At 34.2% G+C, this 26,631-nt stretch overlaps 1 protein-coding gene across 1 annotated transcript in view; it reads right to left on the bottom strand.

Annotated features, from left to right (window-relative positions):
- The window catches only part of LOC110375006 (corticotropin-releasing factor-binding protein), a 29,547-nt gene extending 3,177 nt beyond the window's left edge, over positions 1 to 26,370 (bottom strand). The window contains exons 1-5 of the mRNA XM_021332963.3: positions 25,887 to 26,370; positions 10,037 to 10,139; positions 7,887 to 8,047; positions 6,715 to 6,910; positions 3,118 to 3,296 (exon numbers count right to left, since the gene is read on the bottom strand). Of these exons, the coding sequence (XP_021188638.3) occupies positions 3,118 to 3,296; positions 6,715 to 6,910; positions 7,887 to 8,047; positions 10,037 to 10,139; positions 25,887 to 25,955 (708 nt within the window). The 5' untranslated portion in view covers positions 25,956 to 26,370. The remainder of the gene's footprint in view (positions 1 to 3,117; positions 3,297 to 6,714; positions 6,911 to 7,886; positions 8,048 to 10,036; positions 10,140 to 25,886) is intronic.
- Between the last annotated feature and the right edge of the window lie 261 nt (positions 26,371 to 26,631).

Raw genomic sequence — 26,631 nt, forward strand, 5'->3', positions numbered from 1 at the left:
TACATTAAAGGGGACGTTTTTTGGGGATGCTGTCCAATGATCTTTTAAATAAGTCTTATTTCAATAAATTAACGTGACTTTAAGTATGTTACTTCTTTGTGAGACAACGTCCTAATGGATTTTGATGAAACTTGGCAGTAATACAGCTTTCAATTAAGAAATATGCTAGTTATATAAAGATATGCGAAGTAGTTCCATCAGGAAGCGAGTGAATCCGCTGGCAAATGCTAAAGAAAACCTAAAAACGTAAATCGTGCGTCAAGGATTTCAATTTCAGTACAGGTATGTTATCTCAATATTGTATAATCCGGGTGTACTCAGATATTAATACCTGTGTATCCTGAACGTGATTCCAATGATGTTTTAATTAATATTTTATGGGTAAGGGTGAGTATGAACATGGATTGTGTTGCGTTCTTTTCCCGTGGGCGTTGTTTATCGTGGGAGGATTTAATTGGAGAGCAACGTCCTGCTGTGTGCTAATAAAGCTGAACGTCAAATTATTGCGGCGCTTCAAATTATTGTTGTGGCAACATTTTCATTGGCATAGGAGCGTCTTATGAAGCGTCCTTTGATTAAATACATATTAGAGGTCAAAACTATGTTTTATAATTATTTCATTTAAAAATATAATTCAAAGTACTCTTTTCTCTTAGTTGCGATTTAACCTAGAACTTATAGGTGAGTATCAATAAACATTATATTATCAAAAAAATTGAGGCGTTTTAATAAGGTGTTTTAATATATTTAGGTATAAGTGGGTTATAATATTCAAAATTTCAAGCCACATCTAAACACCTTTCAACGCCAAAATACTCAATTAAAACGACGAACTAACAAAATAAATTAGTTTACTTTGACGAGCCTTTAAATTAAGTTTTACTCGTTTGTAAATTGATGGTCTCTTAATTTGTTGGAATTGTATCACTTTTAGTACCTAATCTCGCGGCCTTTATTATGTAAATAATAACCTTTGATGTCGTTTAAGTAATCTAGTTTCGAGTCTGATCGCTTTCACAGTTAATTAATCTACAATTAATGTTGTTTATGCAAATGATAACTTTGTCTAAGACTGGCTGTTCCCCGCGGTTCCAAACGTAAAACACGTTTATTAGGAATAATTACTTCTCGCACAGGGATAAAAAGTAGCATCCTTTATCAGTGTCTGGATTGTCTACCATTTTGTCAAAATGGGTTATTTTCGCAAGACAAGTAGTTTCGCATTTGCAATACTTATATTAAGTAAGAATTTTGGTTGTGGTAATGCGTAACTGGTAGAATTCATATATTCAATTCAATGTAGGTAAGTATAAGCATCCTTCTGGTGCTAGACTCATTTTTATCTAACCTACGGATCTTCATCCAGCCCTGACATAACTGGTCAGCGATATCTCAACGGATTAAAAGAAAGTTTGGACACGTTTCCAATAAAAGAGTTCGGAACAATATTTTCGTCGCGTCTGTTTCGTTTAAAAGTAAAACTGACGTTAGGCAAAGAGTAATGTGGCTTAGTTTCGTGCTTCATCAAAAACTTTGCAACTTTGGATGATAAAAACACGTTAAGAGATTATAGCGGCTTTAATACACTTTTACTAGCTTCTACCCACAGTTTCACAAGCATCTTTTGCGAACAATTTTAAGCACCTGACTAACCTTTAGAATTTCTTTGTTAGACAGTGACAGAATTTAAGGGACAAATCGGATCGTTAACTCCCCATACTTGTGCATTTAATTTAGTTCAATCAAACAAACTCCAGCTCTATATTATGGGCTGCGGGTTGTTCGAAAGAGATACCGCGGCCTTGGTACATAAAAGGCCTACGACGGAACACGACGGTTTTTAGTCAGTAAGAGTCTGACACTCCCTCACCGCTGCTAACCCACAGCGGGAGGGGTCATTTGATGATTTTTGACGTCGTTAAAAAAATTATTGGTATCATTATTATTAAAAAGTTATTGGTATCATTAGATATGTCAACAAATGTCCATTTTATTTAGCTAACACCTCATTTCATTTTCACACAACATTAGTGAAATTCACAGACAATTCAATGAAACAATGTTTCCAACAGCGTCTGTCTATCATTGTGTCAGACAGAAGCCACTGGTGGCCACTAATTGTTTAATAAATTACACTGACGTGTGCTATCGCATGCTGTTGTTTTATCGCACTGTTATTGTCAAGATTAAATTTTGTTAAATTCGTGTGTGAACATGAGTTGCCAGAATTCTGCTTATAAAGGAACGCGATAAGTCTTGTGAAATTCCTCCGTGTTACTTATTTATCAGTATTCAGATATAAAAAATTGTTTTTAGGTACCTAAGTAAATGGGCTTTCTTTGCATCCTGTTGTCGACATTATTTATCATCTCAGTATTACTAAGCTTCTTGGAAAAGTTGGCGGCATGTTCAAAGAACAAAAGTTATTTTTGCACATATCGTAATGGCGAATATTTTCCTTGTACTTATCTTATACACCTAGATGATAATGAAGAAATGTTGGCGACTCCTGTTCCTAAAAGCTTACAACTTAGACACGAACCAAGCGTAGGTATACTATTTTCTCCTCTTGAGAAACGCCGACGCCGTATGTATATTTTGCGTTCCGATTTTGAAATACCTAATAATTAATATGTAAATCCACATGAAGGTACGAGATGTATTGAAAACGCCTCTGCTAAAGCAAATTTGAAGGAACTGATCCATGTAATTATAATTCCGGTTAATTTAAACTAAGCTGCTTTCAAATTATATTGATGTTTCACAACTATAACTAGAGAAAGTTGTTCATGTTAATAAATGTTTAATTAAGAGATTCGATAACAAATTAAGAAGATTAAACTGTAGACAACATCCCAAATAACCAATATCTTTAACTAATACTCAAAATATTAAATTCATGTATTCAGATCTTATCAGTAAACATACAGACGCATGAAAAAAAGTCTTATCAATAATCATTGTAATATAGTAAAAAGGTCGTCTTCTGGTAATAATATTCACATAAACCATAAATGATCCCGCAATAAAAATAAAACACTACCTTAAAAGTATTATAACGTTAAGAAGTTATTCTTTATTTACAACTAAAGATAATCCAGATTTTTTGGTACTCACGTGATGAATCGTCCCAGTTTCCATTTCAAGTAAGCGTCCCTTCTTGATGGTGATACCCACATTGAGGTCCAACACATGCACAGACGCAGGAGAAACGGCCAGCATAGAACAGTTGCCAGTTTCACCATGATTCCTCAGTGTGTATACTCCCTCGGCACCAAACAGCATCACATTGCAGGCTGTGGTAAACAGAAAATGTTATTTTCTACCTCATTGAAGATTTTTCTTTTTCTTTAATTTTCTTTGACAGGTAATTAAGTGGAAATGAGATTATAGCCTTCGTATGTTTGTTGCTGTATTTTAATTTTATTTTTAAATGAAATGAAGTGAGAATGATATTCTCTAATGGCCCAAGTATATCCTAGATATGTCACAAGGCTGCAGTAGTATTGCTGTTGAATTGATTGAATTTGAAAGGCAACGTGCAAACCATACACCTACACAATTTAAGTTTAAAAAATATGCGAGATGTTTCATCAATTTTCAAGAAAATAACAAACGTCCAAGCTTTTTAGAAATTGACTCCATGAGCGCTTGTAACCTAGAACTTTTAAAATAGCTTTGTCTTCTATTAAAGCAGTGGTCGAAGTTTATAATCAAATAACACGAAAGTTTACATTGCTATTATTAATAATAATTTTATAAACAGTCCTAAACTCTAACTGACACAACCCAAACGTGGTGTAATAATGTTTGTTTAAAATACCCATGTAGTGACCTCCATTCAAACTAAAAGTTTTACAGTTATGGTTACATTATGAAGCTGACAACTAAACTAATGGATACCTTTGTTTATATTCCTCGGAACTAACCCAGTAGAAGAGGTACGAGGTAATAATTACCATTAATATGTTTGAATAGATTTTGTAACTAATTTGCAAGGTAGCTTGTTGCGCCTTCGCAAAGTTCGAGCTAGCCAAATACGGGAATGGTTATTCAATGATTCTGAGCACGAATATTAATGTAATCGTAGCATATCTAATTAAATATGGGTTAGTTAAACATATCTATGAATAACTCTTCGGAAGCAGACGGGTATGTTGGTTCAAATGCAATTAGCGTAGTCTTCAATTTTGAATAACTGATAAGTGAGAAACCGGTAGGTTCGATTTGACTCAACAATTTATTTTGACTCTTAAACAATGGCAAAAGCAGAGACCTTTAAAAATGTCTTCATAGCAAAGTATTGAAGCACATTTTTCTTTATTTATATGAAGAGAAATAATAACATGAAAGCAACAACTATCGCTATTTACTTCTAAAATAAATGGACCATAACAATTCGCGTGGGTGTATCTTTTCGAAGTCATCAACGATTTCCCTCAGAAAGCGTTTGAGTAGTTTTATTTTCAGAAACCGAGGGATAGTTCATCTTCCATAATGTTAATGTAAGTCATAAAACAAACCGAGAGTGAAGTGAAAACTACTAGAAAAAACATTCGCTTATCGTCCTGTGCAAGTTGTTTTGTCCTGAGGGATTTATTCTTAATGTACTGTTCTGCCGTGGTAGATGTTTGTTTACCTAGTTCAGAATTTACTTTAAATATTGCTAGTTATATTTTAAGTTAAGCCAGCAATATTATGTCAGATTGATATTTTATTTTATTTTAATTAAAAATAACAAGTTCGTAACTTTGTAATTTAAGCATGTTTATCCTATTGCTATGAAGAAGAAGAGGAATGAATTATAATAATATGATTTAGTGATATTTTCTTGTTTACTAAAGAAAATGCTAAGCTACGACAAAAAGAAAGACAACCACAGCAAAATTGAACTGATCGTTAATAGATTTGCTTGTCGACCGACATAAAAATGTACTGACAGAATATTTGAATACTACTTTAACAATTCAGCACATGTCATACGTTCATTTCCTTTATAAAATATGTATGTCAATCCGAAACGTGTTTTGATGAGTTATCCGTGCAACAGATTTGATTAGCCTGCTCGAGCATGACGTCACCAATACATAGCAGATTGATGAAATGGCAAATCTTGTAACTGAGTATGTTTATTCGTCGTAAGCACGTTTCAGTCGTAACTTCATCAATTTAGAAAGTACACAGCTTGTGTGACATAGTCACGTTGTTATTGCAAACAAAGTATTTACTCAAAAAACTAATCTAATTTAAGATCAAAAATGTAACATTGGTGTACCTAATAAAGAATATCTATCTATCTATCTAAATGAACGGGGCTTAGTTGGAGTATCCAGTACATCACAAAAGTTAGGAATATTAAGTTCTTCTGATCGTTTTTATAAGACCTATTTCGGATTGGGCCACTAGTTTTCATTTCCATACATTAAAAACTCGTTTAACTGTACATATACTTAATCTGATAGAAACACAAGACACTTTTTGATTTTATTACTCAATTCTTTATCAGCATTACCAGCATCTTATGTACATTTTACCAGATAGACAAAATATTGACCCATTTATTCCAACTTTCATCATGATTTATTGTCATAGGATAGTATTTTTTGTACCCAAGTGTAGGGATGCTCACTGATTTATATATGTTCAGAATCTGTAAGGATTAATATTCTACAACGTTTGGACTCTAACCACAGTTCCGTTGCTAAACAAGCTCTCGTAACTTGGGAAAACTGTTCTGATTTCTGAATTAACATTAAAATGGGCATCTACACGACTCTGGGTAAATGCTGATTTTAAAATAAAATTCAGGATTTACAGGTTTTTTATAGCAATGCTTGGAAAAGTCAGTGTACCCATAAAAAAGATATAGTGCGTGGATATAAAAGCATACGCGCTGTTTTAATTACATCATTGTTAATTTATTTAAAACTCTGATTTCAACAATCTACGTAAAATGTTTATACCTATCCACTTTTAAAACTTCCGTCATTTCATTCATTTATTCAACCGAGCCAATCTTATCCAATTTTTTTTTCATCAAAAACCGCTAAACATTATGTTACAACATCGCCGGCATTTCATAAGCGAAGTTTAAAAACAAGTTGTGCGACATCGAGATACTTGAAAACTAATATCTTCAGCTCAGGTAAAGTTTAATTTACTATACTTTTACCGTGTAAAGCAAATCTGTTTATACGTTCCTGAACGAAAGTGATAAGAAAACTTAAATAACATTAATTTTGGCAATGCGTTGGAATGTAGCTCTTTATAGCAGTAATGATTATGATGTTTGGCTTATTTTAATCCGTGGACTGTCTGTTATTGCATTAGATTTATTTGTTTTATAGAGGTATGTCAGACATGTCCATGTAAAAATAAGGAGATACTCGGTAGTAATAGGTGTCTTCGGTTTAAAATTACTTTTGTCGCTTTACCACTTGGGCAGTTTCACATTGAATATTTCCCATAGCTGAAGTCAAGTGGCATGCGTTTATGAATGTTTTTTTAGGGAAAGATAGGTAAACAAAATGCGTATAAGGTAACATAGTTAAGTTCTATAACATATATCGGAAATGACCTTCTTCTTATTTTTATTTGTGGCTTCTATGTGTTTCAGGAATTACTATCGAGTCTCAACTATTTATAACAACCATAAATCAATCAAAACGCACCGTAATGGCAACCCCTATAAAGTAAAACAAAAAAATGACTTACGCTTAGAATTCTTCAAGTGTCGTATAGTAACGGCAAAGCCCTTCCCTCTGGCGGGGACTCGGTACTGCACCAGCGCTGCATTCTGCCGGGAGACCAGCTTGCGTGACGGCCTCTGGTCACAGGACTCCACTACTCTGTCGTCGTCCCAGGAGTCGGCTGGCCAGACTTGACCGTTTAGCTCCCAGCCATCCACCCACTGGAATGAGGTTACTTGATAATATTTTTCTGCCTCAGACTATACTTTTCGTTTGAATAATAAAAAGTTTAAATAATTTCAGTGCATTTATAAAAAAATATTTGCAACAAGTTAAGATGTATTGAGAGACGTTCAAGTCTTGGAACTGAAAAATTTACAGGCAGTGTAGACAAAATAGATTCTTAGAAGATTGTCACAGTCCTATGATTAGGCAACTAACTGCATCAGTTTTAGATACAAGTTAACTTGAAAGACCGCCTTAAATAAGTAAGAGTAACTTTTTACAAAGTTAACAGCTATGATTACATAATACCACTTTTAATAGGCTAAAAATAATAAAGTACAACAAAAACATCTGATCTAGTAAGCTACAGCGTGTTCTAACTAAAACAGGCGTCCGCACTAAGTGAAAAAAATTCAATTAAACTTTGCTTGGCAACTTTATTGTGATAAAAGTTTACGACACTTCCAGACTTATGATATTACGTCATCCGTTATCCCTTTTAGTGTTTTTTGTACACAATAAATTAAGTTATTTTAGGTACTTTGTGTAGAGTAAATATTGAAAATTAAAGTAAATCAATGACAGGTTGAGCCTATCGATCTTCGAAAACGACTTCCCATTATGAACTCTGCCTACTAAAAAAGAGTTTGATATAAAATTAAACAGTTAAGGTCACATAAATTCACCTACCTACCTTAAATTAAATTTAAATTGTTCACACGTCATACCTACCCAAGAATTTTTAATCCCCGAATTTTTTTAGCAATTTTATAAAGTTACAACCGTTTATAGGATGATTTATGATATGACATTTATGTAAAGAGTAGAGAGGTACCTTAAAAGTATTTTAGTAGCAACAAGCCACTCCCACGCTACCCGAAGTGGCATCAGCTGTTCTATCCCGGAAACAGCTACATTCCCTAGAGAAAGCCCGCGAAGCTATGATAAAAGCTATTTCAAAAAATACATTACCGCGACCAATCCGCCGTTCTCACAGGGCACATCCAAATAGTTGAATATGACCTCGATCCTCTTGTCCGGTTCGGCTATCATATAGATGCCACACACGACGGGGTCATCCGATGGGGACTTGAAGAATAGCTCCCCTTCATCTGACGTCACCAGGAAACAATCTGCGCAAATTCAAAGTAGGTATAGGACAGTGGTAATAGACCTATTACAAGTGCTTCAGGAACGTCAAGTTAGTAGTCGGGCAGTCGCTCCTTGTAAAGCACTGGTACTCGGCTACGTCCGGTTAGACTGGAAGCCGAACCCAACATAGTTTGGGACAATGGCTCGGAGGATAATGATGAAGGAACGTCAGGCTAGTTGCGCGGTTCCAAAAAGTATCTTAATTCCTATATCATCATGTGTGATAAAAAAACAATTTACTCCGACAACGCATAAGAATTAGGTTGAATTTCTGATTAATTTATTGGAAACTCAACAGCTTATCATTAAGGACAGTTTAAATGAAATTACACCCCACTGTCAATGAACAGGTCATCCAACGGGGTCTTGAAAAATAACTACGCCACCAGGAAACAATCTGCGCAAATTACTCTATCATCATGTGTAATAAGAAAACAATTTACCCCGACAATTGCATTATGAATTAGGTTGAAGTTGGGATGAGTTAATAAAGTGTTTGAGCGAAAATGTTACCTTGGGTGTGTCGAAATAATGTAAGGTTAAAAGGAATCTAAATATATAAAACCCAAAGGTGACTGACTGACTGACTGACATAGTGATCTATCAACGCACAGCTGAAACCACTGGACGGATCGGGCTGAAATTTGGCATGCAGGTAGATGTTATGACGTAGGCATCCGCTAAGAAAGGATTTTGATCAATTCTACCCCCAAAGGGATAAAATAGGGGATGAAAGTTTGTATGAAACTTTGTCAATTTTAAACCGATCGGACTGATACTTTGCATGCATAAAGCTACTATGGCGTAGGCAACCCTTAAGAAAGGATTTTGATAAATTCCATCCCTAAGGGGATAAAATAGGGGATGAAAGTTTGTATACGCAACGCAACCCGAGCGCCGCGTGCTCGCCGCGAGCGCGTCTCTTGCACTCTTCACACATGCCGCAGGGCAGCAAAACGCGACGTTCACGCAGCGCGCTCGCGAGCGACGCCCGCGCTACTCACACGCCCGAGGATCGCGCACGCCTAATGTGGGGTCAGCCTTACCATAGTGAGTAAGTGAAACTATCCTTCCCTATGCGCCTGCTGATGATGATGACTCATTTTATCATCCATCCAGCTATTCCCCAACTATGTTGGTGTTGGCGTCCAGTCACCGAATCTGTTTGAGTACCATTATTTTGCTTGGAGCGACTACCTATCTACCTATCTTCAATCCAGTCAACTACACAAGACGATATCCATGGTAAGACTGACAGACTTTCTGGCTTCTGATTAGTCGCAGCAGCTGCAGAAAATGTACAAATGACAGCTTTGTCAGACTCAAAGCATATAGACATAGATTGTAGCTGTTTCCTGTGAAAATTACCTACGCACCATACGTAATAATTTTCCAAATTGGCTGACTAGATCCAGAGATATTCACAACGTCACAAACTTTACTTCTTTTGTTTAGATAAATGGTCACATCCACAACACAACCTTGATCAATGAATCTTTGCGACTGCTAAGTGCTAATCCTAATTATACTGTCACGTGAAAGAATGCACCTACGGGATAAGTAGTATTTTGACTATTCTATATTGCCCACGCAGACGAAGTTGCGGGCAACAGCTAGTACATTATAAAACGCTGACTGAGTTAGTATATGTAGTAATGAATTCAGGCTTTTTTCCTGGTGAAGGCATCCTGAGGTTCATAATAAAATTAGAGGAAGCTCTCACCACCTAATAATAAATGTGTCAATGTGATTATATTTTAAATTAAAAAAAGTAACCCTACTTTTGTATGCAAATTTTCCAAGAGCAAACAGGTTTAAAAATATCACACAACCTAGACACATTGTCGGTAGCCTAAGTAAAGAAGGTTGTACGACACATCATAAATCTGAATATTTATTAGCTTTCAGTTTTATGTACCTACGTTACATTTTTAACAGTATAAATTATTTTAAAAATATAGGGAACAAACCTTCTTCAGGGTTTATAACACGATGCGCTGGTCTGGGCAGCCTCCGTATCCTGGAGAAACGAGATAAAGCTGATGCAGAACTCCTTTGCCCATACTCTTTGCTCTAGGAACAAAAAAACAGTAAAGTTTAATCAATGGAATAGATAGTCTAGGCAATCTTTTCATTACTTACTACTATATTGATATAAAAAAAAAAAATAGTGCCAAAGAATGAGGGTCATGTACCTAAGTATACAGATGTTTAATGATGTAGGTACTTTTACACTCCAAAAAAAGTTTGTTCATCATTCTACTGATGCAAGTTTCCTCAAAATAACCAAACGAAATCCTTAACCTATTGTGCTGTCAATATAGCTTTACCCTAATTAATACTTGCATGTCAAACGTAATTAATTAGTTAGATGGTGTCCCTTTGAGACTGACGGTACACTTTTAAGTACGGTACACTAAACCAAACAAAATAAAGGACATTCATGAATGAACTGAAAAAAGAAAATTAACTAAGTTGAATAAAAAGGGGTAATAGTTAATAGGGTATCTGTCTGACCCTTTATGGAACATGGGCGGAATGTTATAATGTCAAACTAGTTGCATAACGCCGCTCTACTCGTGAAACAGTGGGCTGTGAAACTAATCCGGTTACATAAAATTAATTCATGCAGAACACTATTTACAAGTAAACTGACATCATAAAGCTAATTTTGCGTAACTATGCTCTAAGTTCTGAGTTAAAACCTAATATGAACGAGTGGGCAGAAAGATAAGGAACCACAAAATTTCAGAGGTCCAATTTTGAGCGGATAAACACACAAGCGCCACTCACAAGTCAAGATAAATGTTCATATCTGAGTGATTTTAAATGTAACGTGACCGCACTTATGTCCCTGGAACGTGAATTCCACGCAAACGATCCTGTGGCGAGTTTCTTTTCAACTTCACAATGCATACAATGCTTTGAGATACACTGAAAAGACTCGGAACGTAATCCCGCAGATATTTAGTTGTATTCGGAGCTGTAGACGCGAAATTTCTAGCAGTTTTATACCACATTTCATTTATTTACACAACAAAGCTTCGTTGAATTTGGTATCGAAACAAAATTGGAAGTTTAAAAGTAATTAACGAATACAATGACTTCGGTTGGTCCGACACAGGCGATGTCTAGCTTAAAGGTCCGTGGTGTTAATCAAACTATAGCAATTTCTATCCTAAAATATACAGAAATAGTCTATTATTCTAACGAGTTTTCGGGAATTTTATAATGAATACCTCGAGTGCTTGTTTTGTTTGCAAAATAATGAAAGAGATAAAAGGGAATGAATGAACAAAATGATATACTTAGTGTGTATTCAGAATATATTATGCAAACCATTTTCGGGGGTAAAGAGTCATTTAACTTTTTTCCCATCAAGTGGGTTCATAATAAAGGTGAAAAGCTAATAAATAATATTTAGTGGCTTCGTCTAAAACAGTACAAAGTAAACTGTCTTTTGATCAGTTTTAACTACATAGCTTGTCAAATGAAACAGTAGAAAAGAAGTTTTAACTTTGCTTATGTCAATAATATTTATCTCTATACATTGGAAAAATACTTCTGCTATAAAGCATGCTTTCCATATTTTCCTAATATTCTAAAGGCACTTTATGTTACGTTGTTAGCATACGTCAGCATCGACCTACCTTAATATTTGGACTGTTGAATAATGAACAGAAATCTCGGTACGCTACATACTCGTGGAGTTCTTTTTATGCTAACATGCTCTACCGGTAGGTCACTTATTTCGCGAGCTTTAATTAAAAAATATTTTTTTTTATATAGGCAATTGAAAAGAATAACGACTTAGTTATTCTTTAGATAGACCTAACTGAATGTTATTTATTCTATTCTAAGAAAATAATTTAGAGCAATACTCAGAAGGTTACGCGCTTATTAAGTATATGAAATGCATAAATAGAAAAATAAAACTTATTTGTCTAAAGTAGGTAAGGTTGTAGATATCAAGTGGCTTCAATATAATTATATTTATTTGCCGAATAGCATTGTAAGTAAACGGCCCGTGTAAAATTAAAACATTTTTAGGATTAATACAAATTGGTATGCCTAAAATAATTTTGTGAACTAATTTGAGAGCACTGACAATTAATTTTATTATTCTTACCACAAAAATTCTGATCTCATACTTAATTTTGCGTACAAAGCTTAACGTAAGATTATGTTATAATGCCTTTATACATTAATTACCGTTTATAACCTAAGCCGATGATACTACAATATTTTAAGGCTTTATGTACATAACTTGGGACACTAATCCGTAGTAAGTCTTTTCCATAAAATATTTAAGTAAATGAAAAAGCTCATTTTGTTATGGTGCCTTAATTTTATTTGATTTATAAAACAGACCAAAGCGTGCTATGTGAATATGTATAAACAAGTAAATGTAAAACAGGGAAGGAAATACAAAATTTAACCTAGAATATAAAAACAAAATGGAAGAGTGAAATAACGGCTGAACATTCCGTTATGCGCTTATGCACCAGTAAGTTGAGGATTTGATAAACGTGCGGTATAATTTGCCACAAGGTAAGTTCAAGTATGTTAATTTTCGTGATTTTTTCATACACGCAGTTCCTACGTTCCAATTAACGAATCTTCAAGTAAACAAAAACAAAGCGAACGTTGAAAGTTTGCAAATAACGCAAGGAAATTGTACACAAAATTCCCATTTGAACTTCTATATTGTACCCAGTAGTTGGAACGGGAGATTTTCGTCCAATAAAGGATTTAATATGTCCATTATAATTATGGTCAGTTTATTGGATCAGAGGGGAAATTTCCCACATTAGTGGGTATTTGTGGTGACTCCACATAGTGCAGAAATTTAGTTGTGGTTTTCACTCCATACTTTTAAACATAAATAGGACTTATTTTATTTTTACACAAGCAAAGCTATATAAAAGGGGTCTTTTTTTTGTGTATTTTTTGTTTGGATATTATTTCTGTGACAAATGATCGGGTTCTAAAAACGATTTCAGTAATCGAACACTTCACGAAAAGCTTTTTTCTACACTTTTAAGAAAATGCGTTTTAAGAAACCTAGTACCTAATATTAATTTCCTAAGAGCTATTAGGAATTTAAAAATATCACCTATGTACAATATATTCCAACGTATTGTTTAAACATGATGCCCCAATAGAAATAGCAAACAAGAGATAGGATGTTTACTGATCTTATTCAAACCAATTTGCTCAGCGTAGGAGTAGTAACACAAACGTATTATGATACTATTAATACCGTAACTAATAATATTTGTCCACACCTACATACTAAACCAGCCGGATCCTGACTTAAGTCAATCCAGATTTAGTCGATCCGGAGTTAGTCACTCCGGCGTTAGTCAATCCGGATTTGGGGATGATGGACGTAGACAATTTAGTGTCGGCCGTCTGACAGACAGTTTGCACGACATCGGCTGGTCGCGGGTAAACGTGACTAAATTCCGATCTGACAGTTACCCTTGTTCTAGGCCAGATTCCCATTTACTGGGTACGATTTAGAATTGGGTGTCTGGTTTTTTTAGTGGTTCTCTTGACAAAGCCCTTTTAAACAATCTTGCAATGTTTTATAAGTGAGTATGAGAGTTTCAGATTTGCACGTTAATGTGTGTGTAACCTATTTATTATTAGCCCATGTCTAAGTACCTAACAGCTACTCGGGTCAATCGATCTTAAGTAAGGATAAGACGGTTCATCCTCCGAGCCTTTTCCCAAACTATGTTGGGGTCGGCTTCCAGTCTAACCGGATTCAGCTGAGTACCAGTGCTTTACAAGAAGCGACTGCCTATCTGACCTCCTCAACCCAGATACCCGGGCAACCCGATACCCCTTGATTAGACTGGTGTCAGACTTACTGGCTTCTGACTACCCGTAACGACTGCCAAGGATGTTCAATGACAGCCGGGACCTACAGTTTAACGTGCCATCCGAAACACAGTCATTGGTGTCTAAGATATACTTAGAAAGTACATACAAACTTATTAAAGTTGCATTGGTACTTGCCTGACCTGGAATCGAACCCGCGCCCTCATACCCGAGAGGTTGGTTCTTTGCCCACTAGGCCACCACGTAAGGATAAGACGGTTGACGTTGGTCAATCGTGGATGGGTGACCAATGTGACCATAGCTTGGTGGGTCCCGGCTACACACTACTACTCAGCTGCATCTGGTTAAGGCAGAAAGCCAACACCAACATTGATAGAAAAAGGCTAGGCAGATGATGAAATTCCGTTCACCAAAAAATATCAATTAGGTACGTACTCAAGCATATTGGCTAAAAAGGCCATGTTTCACATTAAAGTATAAGTATCTTGTAGAAACTGAACTGCAAGTTGATTATGTACAAAGTTTGTTACGAACAGTCCAGGAACTCGGTTATAATGTTTTAATTAAAGCTTTTCCTGTGGTTTTACTAGTAAATCCTTGCCATAAATACTGTAGCTTATTTCAGCTGGTTGAAGCTTAGAAGGATTGCACAAAGTAATCTTAATTAGAAAATACAACAGAATTTTAAATTAAATGTTGCTTTAGAAACATCTGTTCATTAAGCGCTTGAGTGCAAAGAATCTGTTACTGGCTTTACCTGACAGATTATTAAGATCACACAGTTAATTTGAGATAGTTGAACATATATCGAAATGATTTGATAGGCCAAACCATGCGGTTTCAACCCATTTTGAATTTATCAAAATAATTAAGTATTATACGTATATTTTTGCAACTTTACTTATTATAATGGTACTGCTACACTACTTATTTATACTATATACTACAGGTTCTAAGTATACAAATTCACAATAGTTCATGTTTGATGAAAAATAATAATTCTCTTGGTATATTTTTTAATTCAATTAAATACGTTCATACTACCGAATAAAATATACAAAAAAAAACCTTTTTGTACTTAAAGGTCTGAATAAAATATATCTGTAACGTAAAAAAACACTCAACTTTTATTTTACGTTGATTTGTTGAAAGAAATCTATGAATATTAATTTGCTCCAGGTTTTTAATCTAGACACCTTTTCATCGAGCTAGAAATCTTTTCAAAACAGATTCTGAAAAATATTTTTACAATATGAATGAATTAACACTAACTTAAAATGCCATGTCTCTACACAACAGAACAACAATTTTCTTTAAAATAAAAGGCCTATAATTTGTCCCATTTGGTGCACAAAATGTGTATTTTCATAACAAACATTTCCGATTTATTCAATCATGTCCTAATAAATTGATAGCCTCAACAAAATCACTATTGACTCAAAAGCAGATTCGGTTCATCAGAATTAAATAAGTTTACCCTTGTCCACGTCAAGTTTGACTTTTCCCTTATAAAAAAAAAAAAAAACCGTAAGTAATCTTCTCTATTGACAGAAACGGTTTTTTTACCTCAACATCAAGAGATATCAAAATGTTGATAACAAGCGAAACGGAACGTAAAAATGTTTGACCTTTGAACTTTTTTCAATGAATAGTTTCAGATTACTTTCAAAGTTATCAAAAAGTATACAGAAGTTTGTGATTGAAACCCTTTCAAACTGTTCATTTCAATGACTTTTGGATCACCTTTATAAACATCCAATCACAACGAGCGGATGTTTAATTACTTTCTTCCGATCGGTTTCATAATTTGGATCTGTATTTCGTTCACAATATTAAATATTAATGAACCGTGAGTTCGTGCAATGGCATGTTAATTCACTGGACGAGTAATGTTTGTGACACAAACTACACTCGTGTCACTCAATTGGTTTTGCTGTTTCATAATCGTTAATCGTTTCACCGATATCGAATATCTAGTTAACGGGTTAGCTTAGTCATCATTATTTCAACTGACGATTAACAACTGTAAAAGTACATATATAATAGATATCACGCTTTGAGAATAAAACTGACTTGACAGTACAATATTCGTCACTTTTCGCATTTTTCAAACGTACGGGAACAATCGTTTAGAATCGAATGCTCGCGCCTACTGAAGCGAGAAATGCATTGCACTTCACTCCGACTCGTACCTTATCGAGTTCCTATATCGATGTTTTTTACGAAAACAATTCAAGTGCAAAAATCTATCCTAAAAGCGTTGGGTGTACAAAAGCGAATCTTTTTAGGAAAAAACGAAGAACGTTTTAAAGCGTTTGTAGTTGGCAACGTTTTGTAGTACTTTTTAAAAGATACTTTTATAGAAGGTACTCGATTAAAACGGCTAAAGGCAATTGAAACTGTTGATTCGATCCTCTCGATGCTATCTATTGAATAGAATATTTAGTGAGGTCCATACAAAAGGGTTGTTTCGTTTCAGAGTTTACAATTTTTATGTCGTACAGAAAAATATTTGCTTTTAATTCAGATGAAAGAAAATATATGTTTTTTTTTTATTTCGATTTTTATTTTTGCAAGTTGAGATTCAATACTAACAAATTAATGAAGAGATAAAACTGATCAGTTTAAACAACTAAGTCACTATTTATTGCTTTCAGCAATCAATTTACATGAGAGGAATTAAAATAAACACATTCTTTAATGGACTCACTGGGAGTTGCACTAGATAATAATGAATTATTCAAAGGATTTCTAATACACTCTTTATTTTTAACATACATATATTATAACACCTACATTAGCCATTTGTGCATAGGTAAGTTATCAGCGAGAGAAACAATATGTGAGGTGCATAATGATCTCTGATAAATTACAAACGTATCAACTAGCAATTTAATATTTAAATTTGTATAGGTAAGTACTTTTCAGACGTTCTAGTCTATATTATTTTGATTTGTTTCTTGACTTCTTTAAGCTTGTATCTTAACTAAGATTCTGAGTACGTAACGGAGCCTTTTCAAGCTACGACCAAGTTGAAGAAACTTTTCAAAGTGAGAACTAGGAGTAGGTAATTACAACACTTCTAATTTGGTACTTCATTAATAGCCATTCATAATGTTTCGCTACACTCCTATTTATTTTTAAGTGAGGAAAGAAAAATGTGACATTGCTCTCTTACGTCGTTTAATTCAGTAATAAAACACGAAACCTCATTAACTTTTATGTTCAATGAAATTCGAGAGTTACTGTACCAGTGCACTGAAAATATTTTATATTGACTTCTTAGATTTTGGACAGAAATAAAATTCAAGCTCTATGAAGGCATTTATATGTCGAAAAAAAGTGAGTTCTAAAAACTACAATAACAAGGAAAATATATAAGCAATGTCGTCAATATACCTATTTCGCTTCATCAATTTCCTATTGTATGCGATAGTAGAATGCACATGTGTGCAATTTAAAGTCAACCTTTCACTGACGAGCCATTAGTCATACGATCCCCTGAAAGACGCCCACACACAAAGAAACGTATTCATAGTTCAGTACATCATATTCCACTATACATCAAATCATAGTACCGAAGCTATCAGATTTCGATACAGGAAATCCCAAAGCTTATCTCGGAAGGTTTCTACTCCTTCCAAAATTTCACTAAGGGTCTAATAATATTATCAGGTTGTTACAAAGTCATGTTACAAGATCCAATGTGCTCGAAGGTGGGTTCAATTCTACATATTATGGACAGAATTACACGCAATAACAAACCCTTTGACCTGAACAAATACTCACAGCCTACTTGGCTACACACGCCACATATTTGGGACCAACTAATTTTGTTAGGAGAATTGGTTGGTCACAAATATTGGCCATATTCAGCCTGTTTTATTAACCCCCGACGCAAAAACGACGGGGTGTTATAAGTTTGACGTGTCTGTGTGTGTGTGTGTGTGTGTGTGTGTGTGTGTGTGTGTGTGTGTGTATGTGGCATCGTAGCTCCCAAACGGATGATCCGATTGTAATGCGGTTTTTTTTGTTTAAAAGGTATGTCAGTCGGGAGTGTTCTTAGCTATGTTTGGTGGAAATCGGTTCAGGTCTTCAAGGTCATCAGCTCGTTTGCTAGATGTGATAGGAATGTTACACGCTCAGTTTACTTGCAAGTATATGTGGGATCTGAAATTTGAAACACTAATGTCTTTTGGAACCACTGAGCTGGTCTGCTGTTAGGGCACGAAGGTAGGAGACGTAACCCTGAACTGCCTTTTAGTAAACCCATCGAGTTTGGGCTCGTTGAATTTGTCTTGACGAGTTCTCTTCACGTTTATGTACGTAACCTGATGCTGGAAATGGGATGTGGCGGATGAAACCCGGGAATGCCGGAATTAAACGGATAAACCGATTTATATTTTTGCTGAAAATCTAGAATATCCAAAGGTGAATCTTTATTGTTTCTCAATCTGTGCAATTCTCCCAGAGCCAGTTTGTCATGAGGATTGTTAAACAGCTTCCTTTGGCCGAGATCGCAAATAGCGACCACATCTTAAGATAAAATAAATTAAATGAAAGAAGGAAAAATTAAGGAGCTCCTTTAAAAAGCATGAAATAAAATAAAATTATAAATTTAAAAAAACCCCCGACCCAAAAAAAGTACGCAATAATTATGACAAAAGGTTAAAAACGCTAAACCCTATAAAAAGCAAAAAATAACTTTTAACACTACGTAAACTAAATTTTGACGTGTCGGGGGACCGCTTTTTACCTTCATAAATACTTACATAAATCAAATGATACCTACCTAATTACAACATTCGTTTAAAAAAAAAAACACGTATCTAAAGTAATGAATTAGAGCGGTCCCCCGACACGACAAAATTTAGTTTACGTAGTGTTAAAAGTTATTTTTTGCTTTTTATAGGGTTTAGCGTTTTTAACCTTTTGTCATAATTATTGCGTACTTTTTTTGGGTCGGGGGTTTTTTTAAATTTATAATTAATTATCAGAGCTTTTGAAAATGGAACCATAATTAACTTTAGTTTTTTTTTATCTATTGGGTACCTACTTCTTATTCGAATATTATTTTTTCAGCCAGTATTCCACGAACTTTACTAGCGAAATAAGGATTCAATAAATATGATAATTTTATTGGATGAATATATTTTATTATCAGCAATATCCTCGTAAAGTGAAGATGTTAGCTACACCTGTTTCTCTATAATAATCGTGTTCATATTCGCATGTTATTACGTACAAATTGTATTTGAGTGCGGCTGTAATATGGTTATTTACAGTCTCGTAGTTGCAGGCAAGCGTGAGTTGTGACAGTATTAGTTTGCATTAATTTGTGAACGTTTAGTGGCTTCGAGTGAGAATTAATTACTGATGGGCACTTAAACAAGAGCCGGCCAGCGTTGCAAACAGGTTTACAGAATTTTATACAGATATAAATAAGTAAAAGAGTTTCACTAAATAAGTGACACATGGATACCATATTTTCACCAACACGAAAATATAAAAATATAGCTATTAATATATAAGATTTATGTTAGGTACTTTACTATTATATTGTTGAGACTCGGAAGCCGAAAAATGGATAATCATGATCGTCACAGTTGGTACACGTAGGACATCAAGCCATAAAAAGCTTAAGTGCTCCGTGAGTGGTAATGTGCTTACAACCTTATTATATTTTCTCCCGTTTTATTAAAAAGAACATCTAATTTTCTTCTTGGGTTTGGATAAAATGGTATGTTAAAAAAACTAACTATGGCTATAAAAAACACAACAACGTGTATTATTACTTCAATTGTGACTTTTCTTACACGTGTCATTTATATTTATTAATACAATAACTAATTATATGATGTTCATTCATGTTTTAGTGCTCATTTCAGACCCAGCAATCTGAAGTCAAAATTAGAACAAAGAAGAACAAAATGCGTCCATTCATTACCGAACAATTTTGAAATGTCACTTTTTTCTTTGTAGCCAAAAATAGAATAACAATAAATGATGTCCACATTGACAATCAAATTACTTTGACAAGTGATAATAATTTCAATTTTCAGAAGTAATATTTGCAGTTGAAACAAAATGTCGAATGAACGAATGCAATAAAATATGACCGCGTCCAATTGAATTCGCATTACTGTCTCCTTGTATCGAAATGTTATTGAATTTAACGTGCTGATACGTAATTTGCGATGTCAATACATTATATTGAAAGACATTTTGTAAATGAGTTATCTTGTCCTTTTTAGAATACTACCACGCGTGCGTCATGGCATTTTAATACTGTCTCGTTGATCTCAAGCGCGGCTTGTGTGCCTGAGCAAATTCTTAAGTTTCGGGAAAAAACAGTGTTGCCTGTTGTCCTTAAAAACATTTCAAAAGTCTGACTCACTTGATCAGTTGCATATGACAATTAGTTTATGCCTGATTTACTTTATTATAAACTAGCCGTTTTCCCGCGGTTTCACCCGCGTCCCGCGGGAGCTACTGCCTGCACCGGGATAAAATATATCTAATGGTGAAGGAATATTTAAAATCGGTCCAGTAGTTTTTGAGTTAATCCATTAAAATCAAACAAACAAACAAACAAAGTTTTCCTCTTTATAATATTAGTATAGATATTTTTATAACATATTTATTTTTTGTTCATGAATTCATGTATTGCTCTACACCCTTTTATAAGCTAGGGAGAAAATGATTTCGTGTGCCTGGTGTTGTTCAATCAGGTTTTACCTATATTATGTATTTCGTACAATATTACTTTGTTTCTAATATCTTTTTATATCCTTTTATAGGGGAAAAGTTTGGTCATACATTATTATTTGCGAGGAAAAGATTTAAGTAAATATTTTTGATTGTTTTGAGAACTTTAAATGCAAGGATATTTTAGAACATTCATTTGACCTTGTTGTGTCGCGCTTTTAATAATATTAAGACAGTTATAATTGTATTTACAAATCTGATTTGCTCTTGACTTGTTTACGATAATCTTAAACGGTTTTTAATTAATTAAATATAAACTTGGTTAATGTAATTCGCAAAGCTTCGTGACGTGTTTAACTTTAAACAAGGCTTCCCTGTTTGTTTTATTATGTTAATTGTTTACTTAACCCGTTGTAATGTAAATACAATATTACTTAGCTAAACAGTCACGTATGAAAGGTGGGCTGTTATTGAAAAAATGGGTATGATAATATTTTAATGCTAGTTTATAATATGAGCTTCTGAATACCACTTCACACACCCGGATAAAAAGAGTCTAATGCCTCCCTCAATAAAAAGGCTGTAATTGTGTTCATAATCCAAATTGGACATTGGGTACTTTCATGTTGAGACCCTGATTCCTAGTATGAAAATGATGCTATTTTCCTGTTTACGTAAAGTCGCTTAATATTACTGTGCTTATGCAATTATATTAGGTATAATGATACCTGAAAGTATATTTAACACAATTCTGTCTTTTGCCTAATCTGACTCAAACAAATTAACTCTCTTTGACATTGAAATGGACACTTGTTACCTACGAGTTCGTTTGACTTATAAATAATGATGTACCTACGTCATAGCTTTTGACCACGTGAAAATAAGATTCCAGGAGTAGAAAATACGAGTACCTAGGAAGAAAGCATAGGTCAAATATGAATTTTTAAAGTTTTCTTCCCGGTTTTTTCAAAATGCACCTGTTAACGGAAAAACATACTAACGTCTCGTAGGAATTGAGTAAAAAAAGGTTACCTATAGTTTCAAGAAAACATATGAAGACATCATAAAAAAAGATCTGCAAGACCTAAAAAACAAGCGTAATATAAAGTAAATAAAATAAAATCTAATTTATGTGATAAAAAGAATTACAATAGAGTAGGCAGTTGTTAGAACTTCAATGCGGTGGGATAACAACCTCTATACTCGAGATTGTCCGGTTCTCTAACGATTTGCGGTTTCAAGAGGACTCGATAATCATGTACGGTGTATCTGATACTTGAGTTCTTCCTCATAAGTATTATACCTGTATGTACATACAGTACCTATGTTCCGATATTTACGTCATACATTTGGTGTTCCGAAATAGGACCACATTGCTTTGACAAAGTCAGCCTGTCTGTCACAGGAATCTATTTTTAGGAAAGTCTCTGTGTAACAGTGCACTACAGAGTATTGGTGAATGCTACTGTCTCTTGCTTACCTACATGGTGAAAATACCTTGTAATAGTAAGAAGTTAGGATCAACTCAGACTGTCCATTGACAATACTCAGTGACAGCTAAAAGTCTTTTATCGATGTAATTAATAAAGATGAGCAGAGGATTTTCAAAAGACAGAAAAACGAAAGAAGGAAAGACGCAAACTTTGTCTTGTAGTATAAAGTTGGCACTTAAACTTACAAACTGTTAATTTAACACATTTTTTTTTCATTAAGACTCGAGCTTTACAAGTTAATGGACTTTTTATTTAAGTTCTGTTCCTCTACTTAAAAGTTGTGAACTGAAGATTCTGAAAGCATTGTCACCTCACCTTATTTTAAGAGTAAAGTACTTTTAACCTAGTTTTTGGAAGACTTATCTGTTGCGGTCATCAGATACGCAAAGAAAGTGAATTCGACTTTAGTGTACTTAGTAAGTACGTTTTTTTTTAATATGTACGACTTGCCCATACTATGTGATTGATCACGTAAGTTAGGCGTCTGTAGTCGAAGATGAGTGATTCTTAACACCCGACGCCAAAAAAGTGTTATAAATTAGACCGCTATTTGAGTTTATCTGCCTGTCTGTTTGTCTCTATCTGTGGCACCGTATCTGTTTCAAAGAATAAGTGGTGTTGAAGTTTGACTTCTCTTGTTGGCGAAATAGTCCTGATTAATAGTGGTTTAAGTTATTTAAGCTATTAGGACGACTGCCAAATTTAAGGTAGGGTATTCAATCTATGTAAATAAATAGTAAAAAAAGAACATAACATTCATCGAAATCAGAATCACATATTAAACAATATTGCCAATGGAGATTAACTAGTACATAAAGAAGAAACAAATTTATACTACCTCTAATACTCAATCTCGTTTTATCGGTTACAATATCGAGCTGATATCAAGTGCATTGTGTTATCTCAACCATGAAAATTACGAAGCAAGAAGCTCTTGCAATGCAATGAACCTGAACGAAAATAAATATAAGAAATATTTACCTCAAGAAAAACTGATTGGCAACAAGATGAACAAAAAATAAGTATCCCGTATTAAAATCATTTTGATCAATAATCTTTATGAAATATGCTCGAATTATGATAATCCAAGGAAAATAACTATCATAGTGTATCCTTAACAATAATATAATTTACAAACTCACCACCTTAATTTCAGTTATTAACCAATGTTGCCACATTCAATATTTGGATGGCATCAAGATTTTTGTAACTGACCCAAATGGTTAGAAAATGTTTCCTTCATGTGCATCATCTGCCTAGCTTTTTCCGCACTATGTAGGAGTTGGTTTCCAGTGTAACCAGATTCAGCTGAGTACCAGTGTTTTACAAGGAGCGACTGCCTATCTCACCTCCTCAACCCAGTTACCCGAGCTACCCAACACCACCCGTAAGGTAAGACTGGTTGTCAGACTACTGGCTTCTGTCTACCCAAAACGACTGCCAAAGACATTCAAATGATAACCGGGACCTACAGTTTATCGTGCCCTTCGAAATACATCAAATAGTGCAGTGCATTTGTCAGTTATTACGATTGAACGAGCATAACATGCACGGCGGTAGACGCCGCGTGATTTTACTCACTTACCGGTGTTCCATATTACGACTAAATTCCGAACATTGATGCATACGAGCGCAGTTTATTCGAGACAGTACCAACAGTGTTTTTACATCATTTTCGATAAAATGTGGAGCAAGCGTCGTGCTAAATAGCTAATGTAGATAATTGAAGCAATAAAGTTCTTTAATTTACATAGTTTAATTTATGTGAGTTTTGAAACCCAGATTTTTGAAAATAAACTCATTAAGTTCTGATTTTTTTTTTGGCCTAGCATTTTTAGTGGTATTAAAGTGACAAGTAAGTTTGTATAAGTTGAAGATATCTTTTTATAATTTAAGTGGAAGCCTTTGTTTTAGAAATGGGAAAATCATCAGATGAGTCCTACGGCTGGAAGCACCAGTGGAGAGTATTTTTAATGACTAAAACCCGCCTCTGGTTCCTTCTAAAGCTCTTTGATTGTGTACCAGGATCGTGGATCTTTCGAACAATCGCCTAGAAGTGGACGCCTTGTATTAAAATAAAGAATGGCCGATTTTATTCCAGAAAAGAAAAACAGTAACTTTTAAACCTTATGAAGTCACAATTTTCTTTTACACTTTAAAATAATAAAAATATAGTCGTTGTGATTTCTACAACTAAAGAAAACAGAAAACTTGTTCTTAATGGAAACACGTAATTGAACGGGTTACTTCCAAGAACTAGTCTTTAATTTCGTGTCGTTATGTCTATAACGGTTTCTAACTTGTTTAAACTAAGTAAAGGAAAACTTTTACTGCCTTCATTTTGCTAAAATTGTTGATTTTATAAAACTTGTGCCGTGATTTGAAAGCTCGTGTTGAACATTTTTGTACTTAGTAGGTAATAAAATTATTATGTGTTGGCCTTTTTAAATTGATGCATTCTATTTTCGAACATCATTATTTTTTCTTCGTGATCAACAAAATACGTTGTTTTTTATTCAATCTGTCCAGCACAAACAAACCCAAGTTGATAAAAGAGTATTTATTCCAAAAAACAGCCATGTGCGAGTCGGAATCGCGTTCGAAGGGTTCCGTACCGATTTATAAAACGGACCAAAAATCACGTTTGTTGTATGGGAGCCCCCCAAAATATTTATTTAATTCTAGTTTTTAGTTAGTTATTTGTTGTTATAGCGGCAACAAAAATATATCATCTGTGAAAATTTCAGCTCTCTAACTATCACGGTTCATGAGATACAGCCTGGTGGCAGCCGGACGGACGGACGGAGGAGCGAAAACAATAGGGTCCTGTTTTACCCTTTGGGTACGGAACCCTAAAAAGATGCGTAGGAAAGATTTCCCTTTAATATTTATCTCAATATTTGTATTAGCGACGGATAATATCTAAGTAATCAACTTAACCAATGGACCGAACTTTTCCTTTATGTGACGAAGCGATTAACAGCAGTTATTAATACCTATTTCTGATGATTGGACAGTATTTTATTGACAGTAGAAGATTTGAAATGGTAGCGAAATAATGATTTTTGTTTACACTATATTATTTGGAAAGATTGTTAGAAAAAAGCAATATTTGATCTTAAGTATTTGCATTCAAAGATGATTTGAAAAATATATTTATGATTATATTATTTATTTTATATATGTTCTCATTAGAGAACTTTATTTACCTGTACTAAATAAATTATTTCTAATTTTACCTAAACAGTTTCTAATTTCAGGATCTTCTTTAGTCACCAAATGTTAATAAAAAATTCTGTTTTAACAAAAAAAAAAATCAAAATGCCGTCATTAACGGTGTCAAAATTAATCCAATACAACATTATTGAGCGAGTCTAAAGCTTAAAGGTTAGACCTAAAGTAGATACCTACAAAATAACGTTAATTAGCTGGCTATTACGCTAATTACTTTGCACACACGTTAGAAATTTATTAATTACTGTTATAATGAAGTCAAACGTGACGCTGAAGTTCCAACGTAAAACAAATAAGGCTTTTAGTTAAGCTCTATTTGATCAGTTAATAGATAAGCATTAAAGATTGACAAATAGAAAATTTACGGCTATAAGATTACGGATATATTAAAGTACATATGCATGAAAAGTACGTATTTTAAAATATGGATTATTCACCAGTTTTGTTAATGATTAACTATAACTTTTTTATAATCATGAACTTTCTTTTAAAAGGCAACAGTTGTGTCTAAAACTTTATTTAAAAAAATACTTACCGGTAAAAACAGTGAATTAGCGACATCGCACGCCAGTACCACAGCTACCATATACAGGAACGCTTTCATTTTCAAAAGTAGCACAAAAACACTTCACGAAAAGAATTCGGGAGCGCAACTGAAAGTTGGGCTGGCTACTCCCAACTTTGCTGTGACGTCGGCGTCGGCTCACTTGTGAATGGGACGCGTATTCCCTTCCCTTTATAGGGCTAGTCAGTGTTACTGCGCACCCTGAACTGCGCTCTCTACGTCTAACACACGTGCCACTTCCGTATAATTCAAAAATTTAGATCTTTGACAGCACTAGCTCGAATAATTTAATACCTCCAAAAAATATTAAAAATAATTATTTGAAAAAAATATCTCTTCGAATATTTTTCGAATAATAAATATTCGATAAAATCATAGTTTTCGAATTAAAATTATACATTTTAGCGGTGTAATTAAAACACGTTGTCAGTACAAATTCTAGCGTAATGTGTTATCTGTTTGCCGCACGAGCGGATTTATCAGTGCCTCTTATTTGTTTTTCATCGGCAAATATTTTGAACGTTCCATTTATACAGATTTTATTATAGAGTAGATCAGTGTGTTTTGAATTAATTAATCTAGTTTGGTGGTACTTTAATTATGGGAGCGGAAAACAAAAACAAATAATATTGGGTAATAATTTTAATCCCGCATTTTTGCTAATTATTTGTAGGCAACGCAGTTTGAGTTACATTCTTATCTGTAAGACTTTACT

This window comes from Helicoverpa armigera, chromosome 12 (genome assembly GCF_030705265.1).
Source record: "Helicoverpa armigera isolate CAAS_96S chromosome 12, ASM3070526v1, whole genome shotgun sequence".
Classification (NCBI taxonomy): Eukaryota; Metazoa; Arthropoda; class Insecta; order Lepidoptera; family Noctuidae; genus Helicoverpa; species Helicoverpa armigera.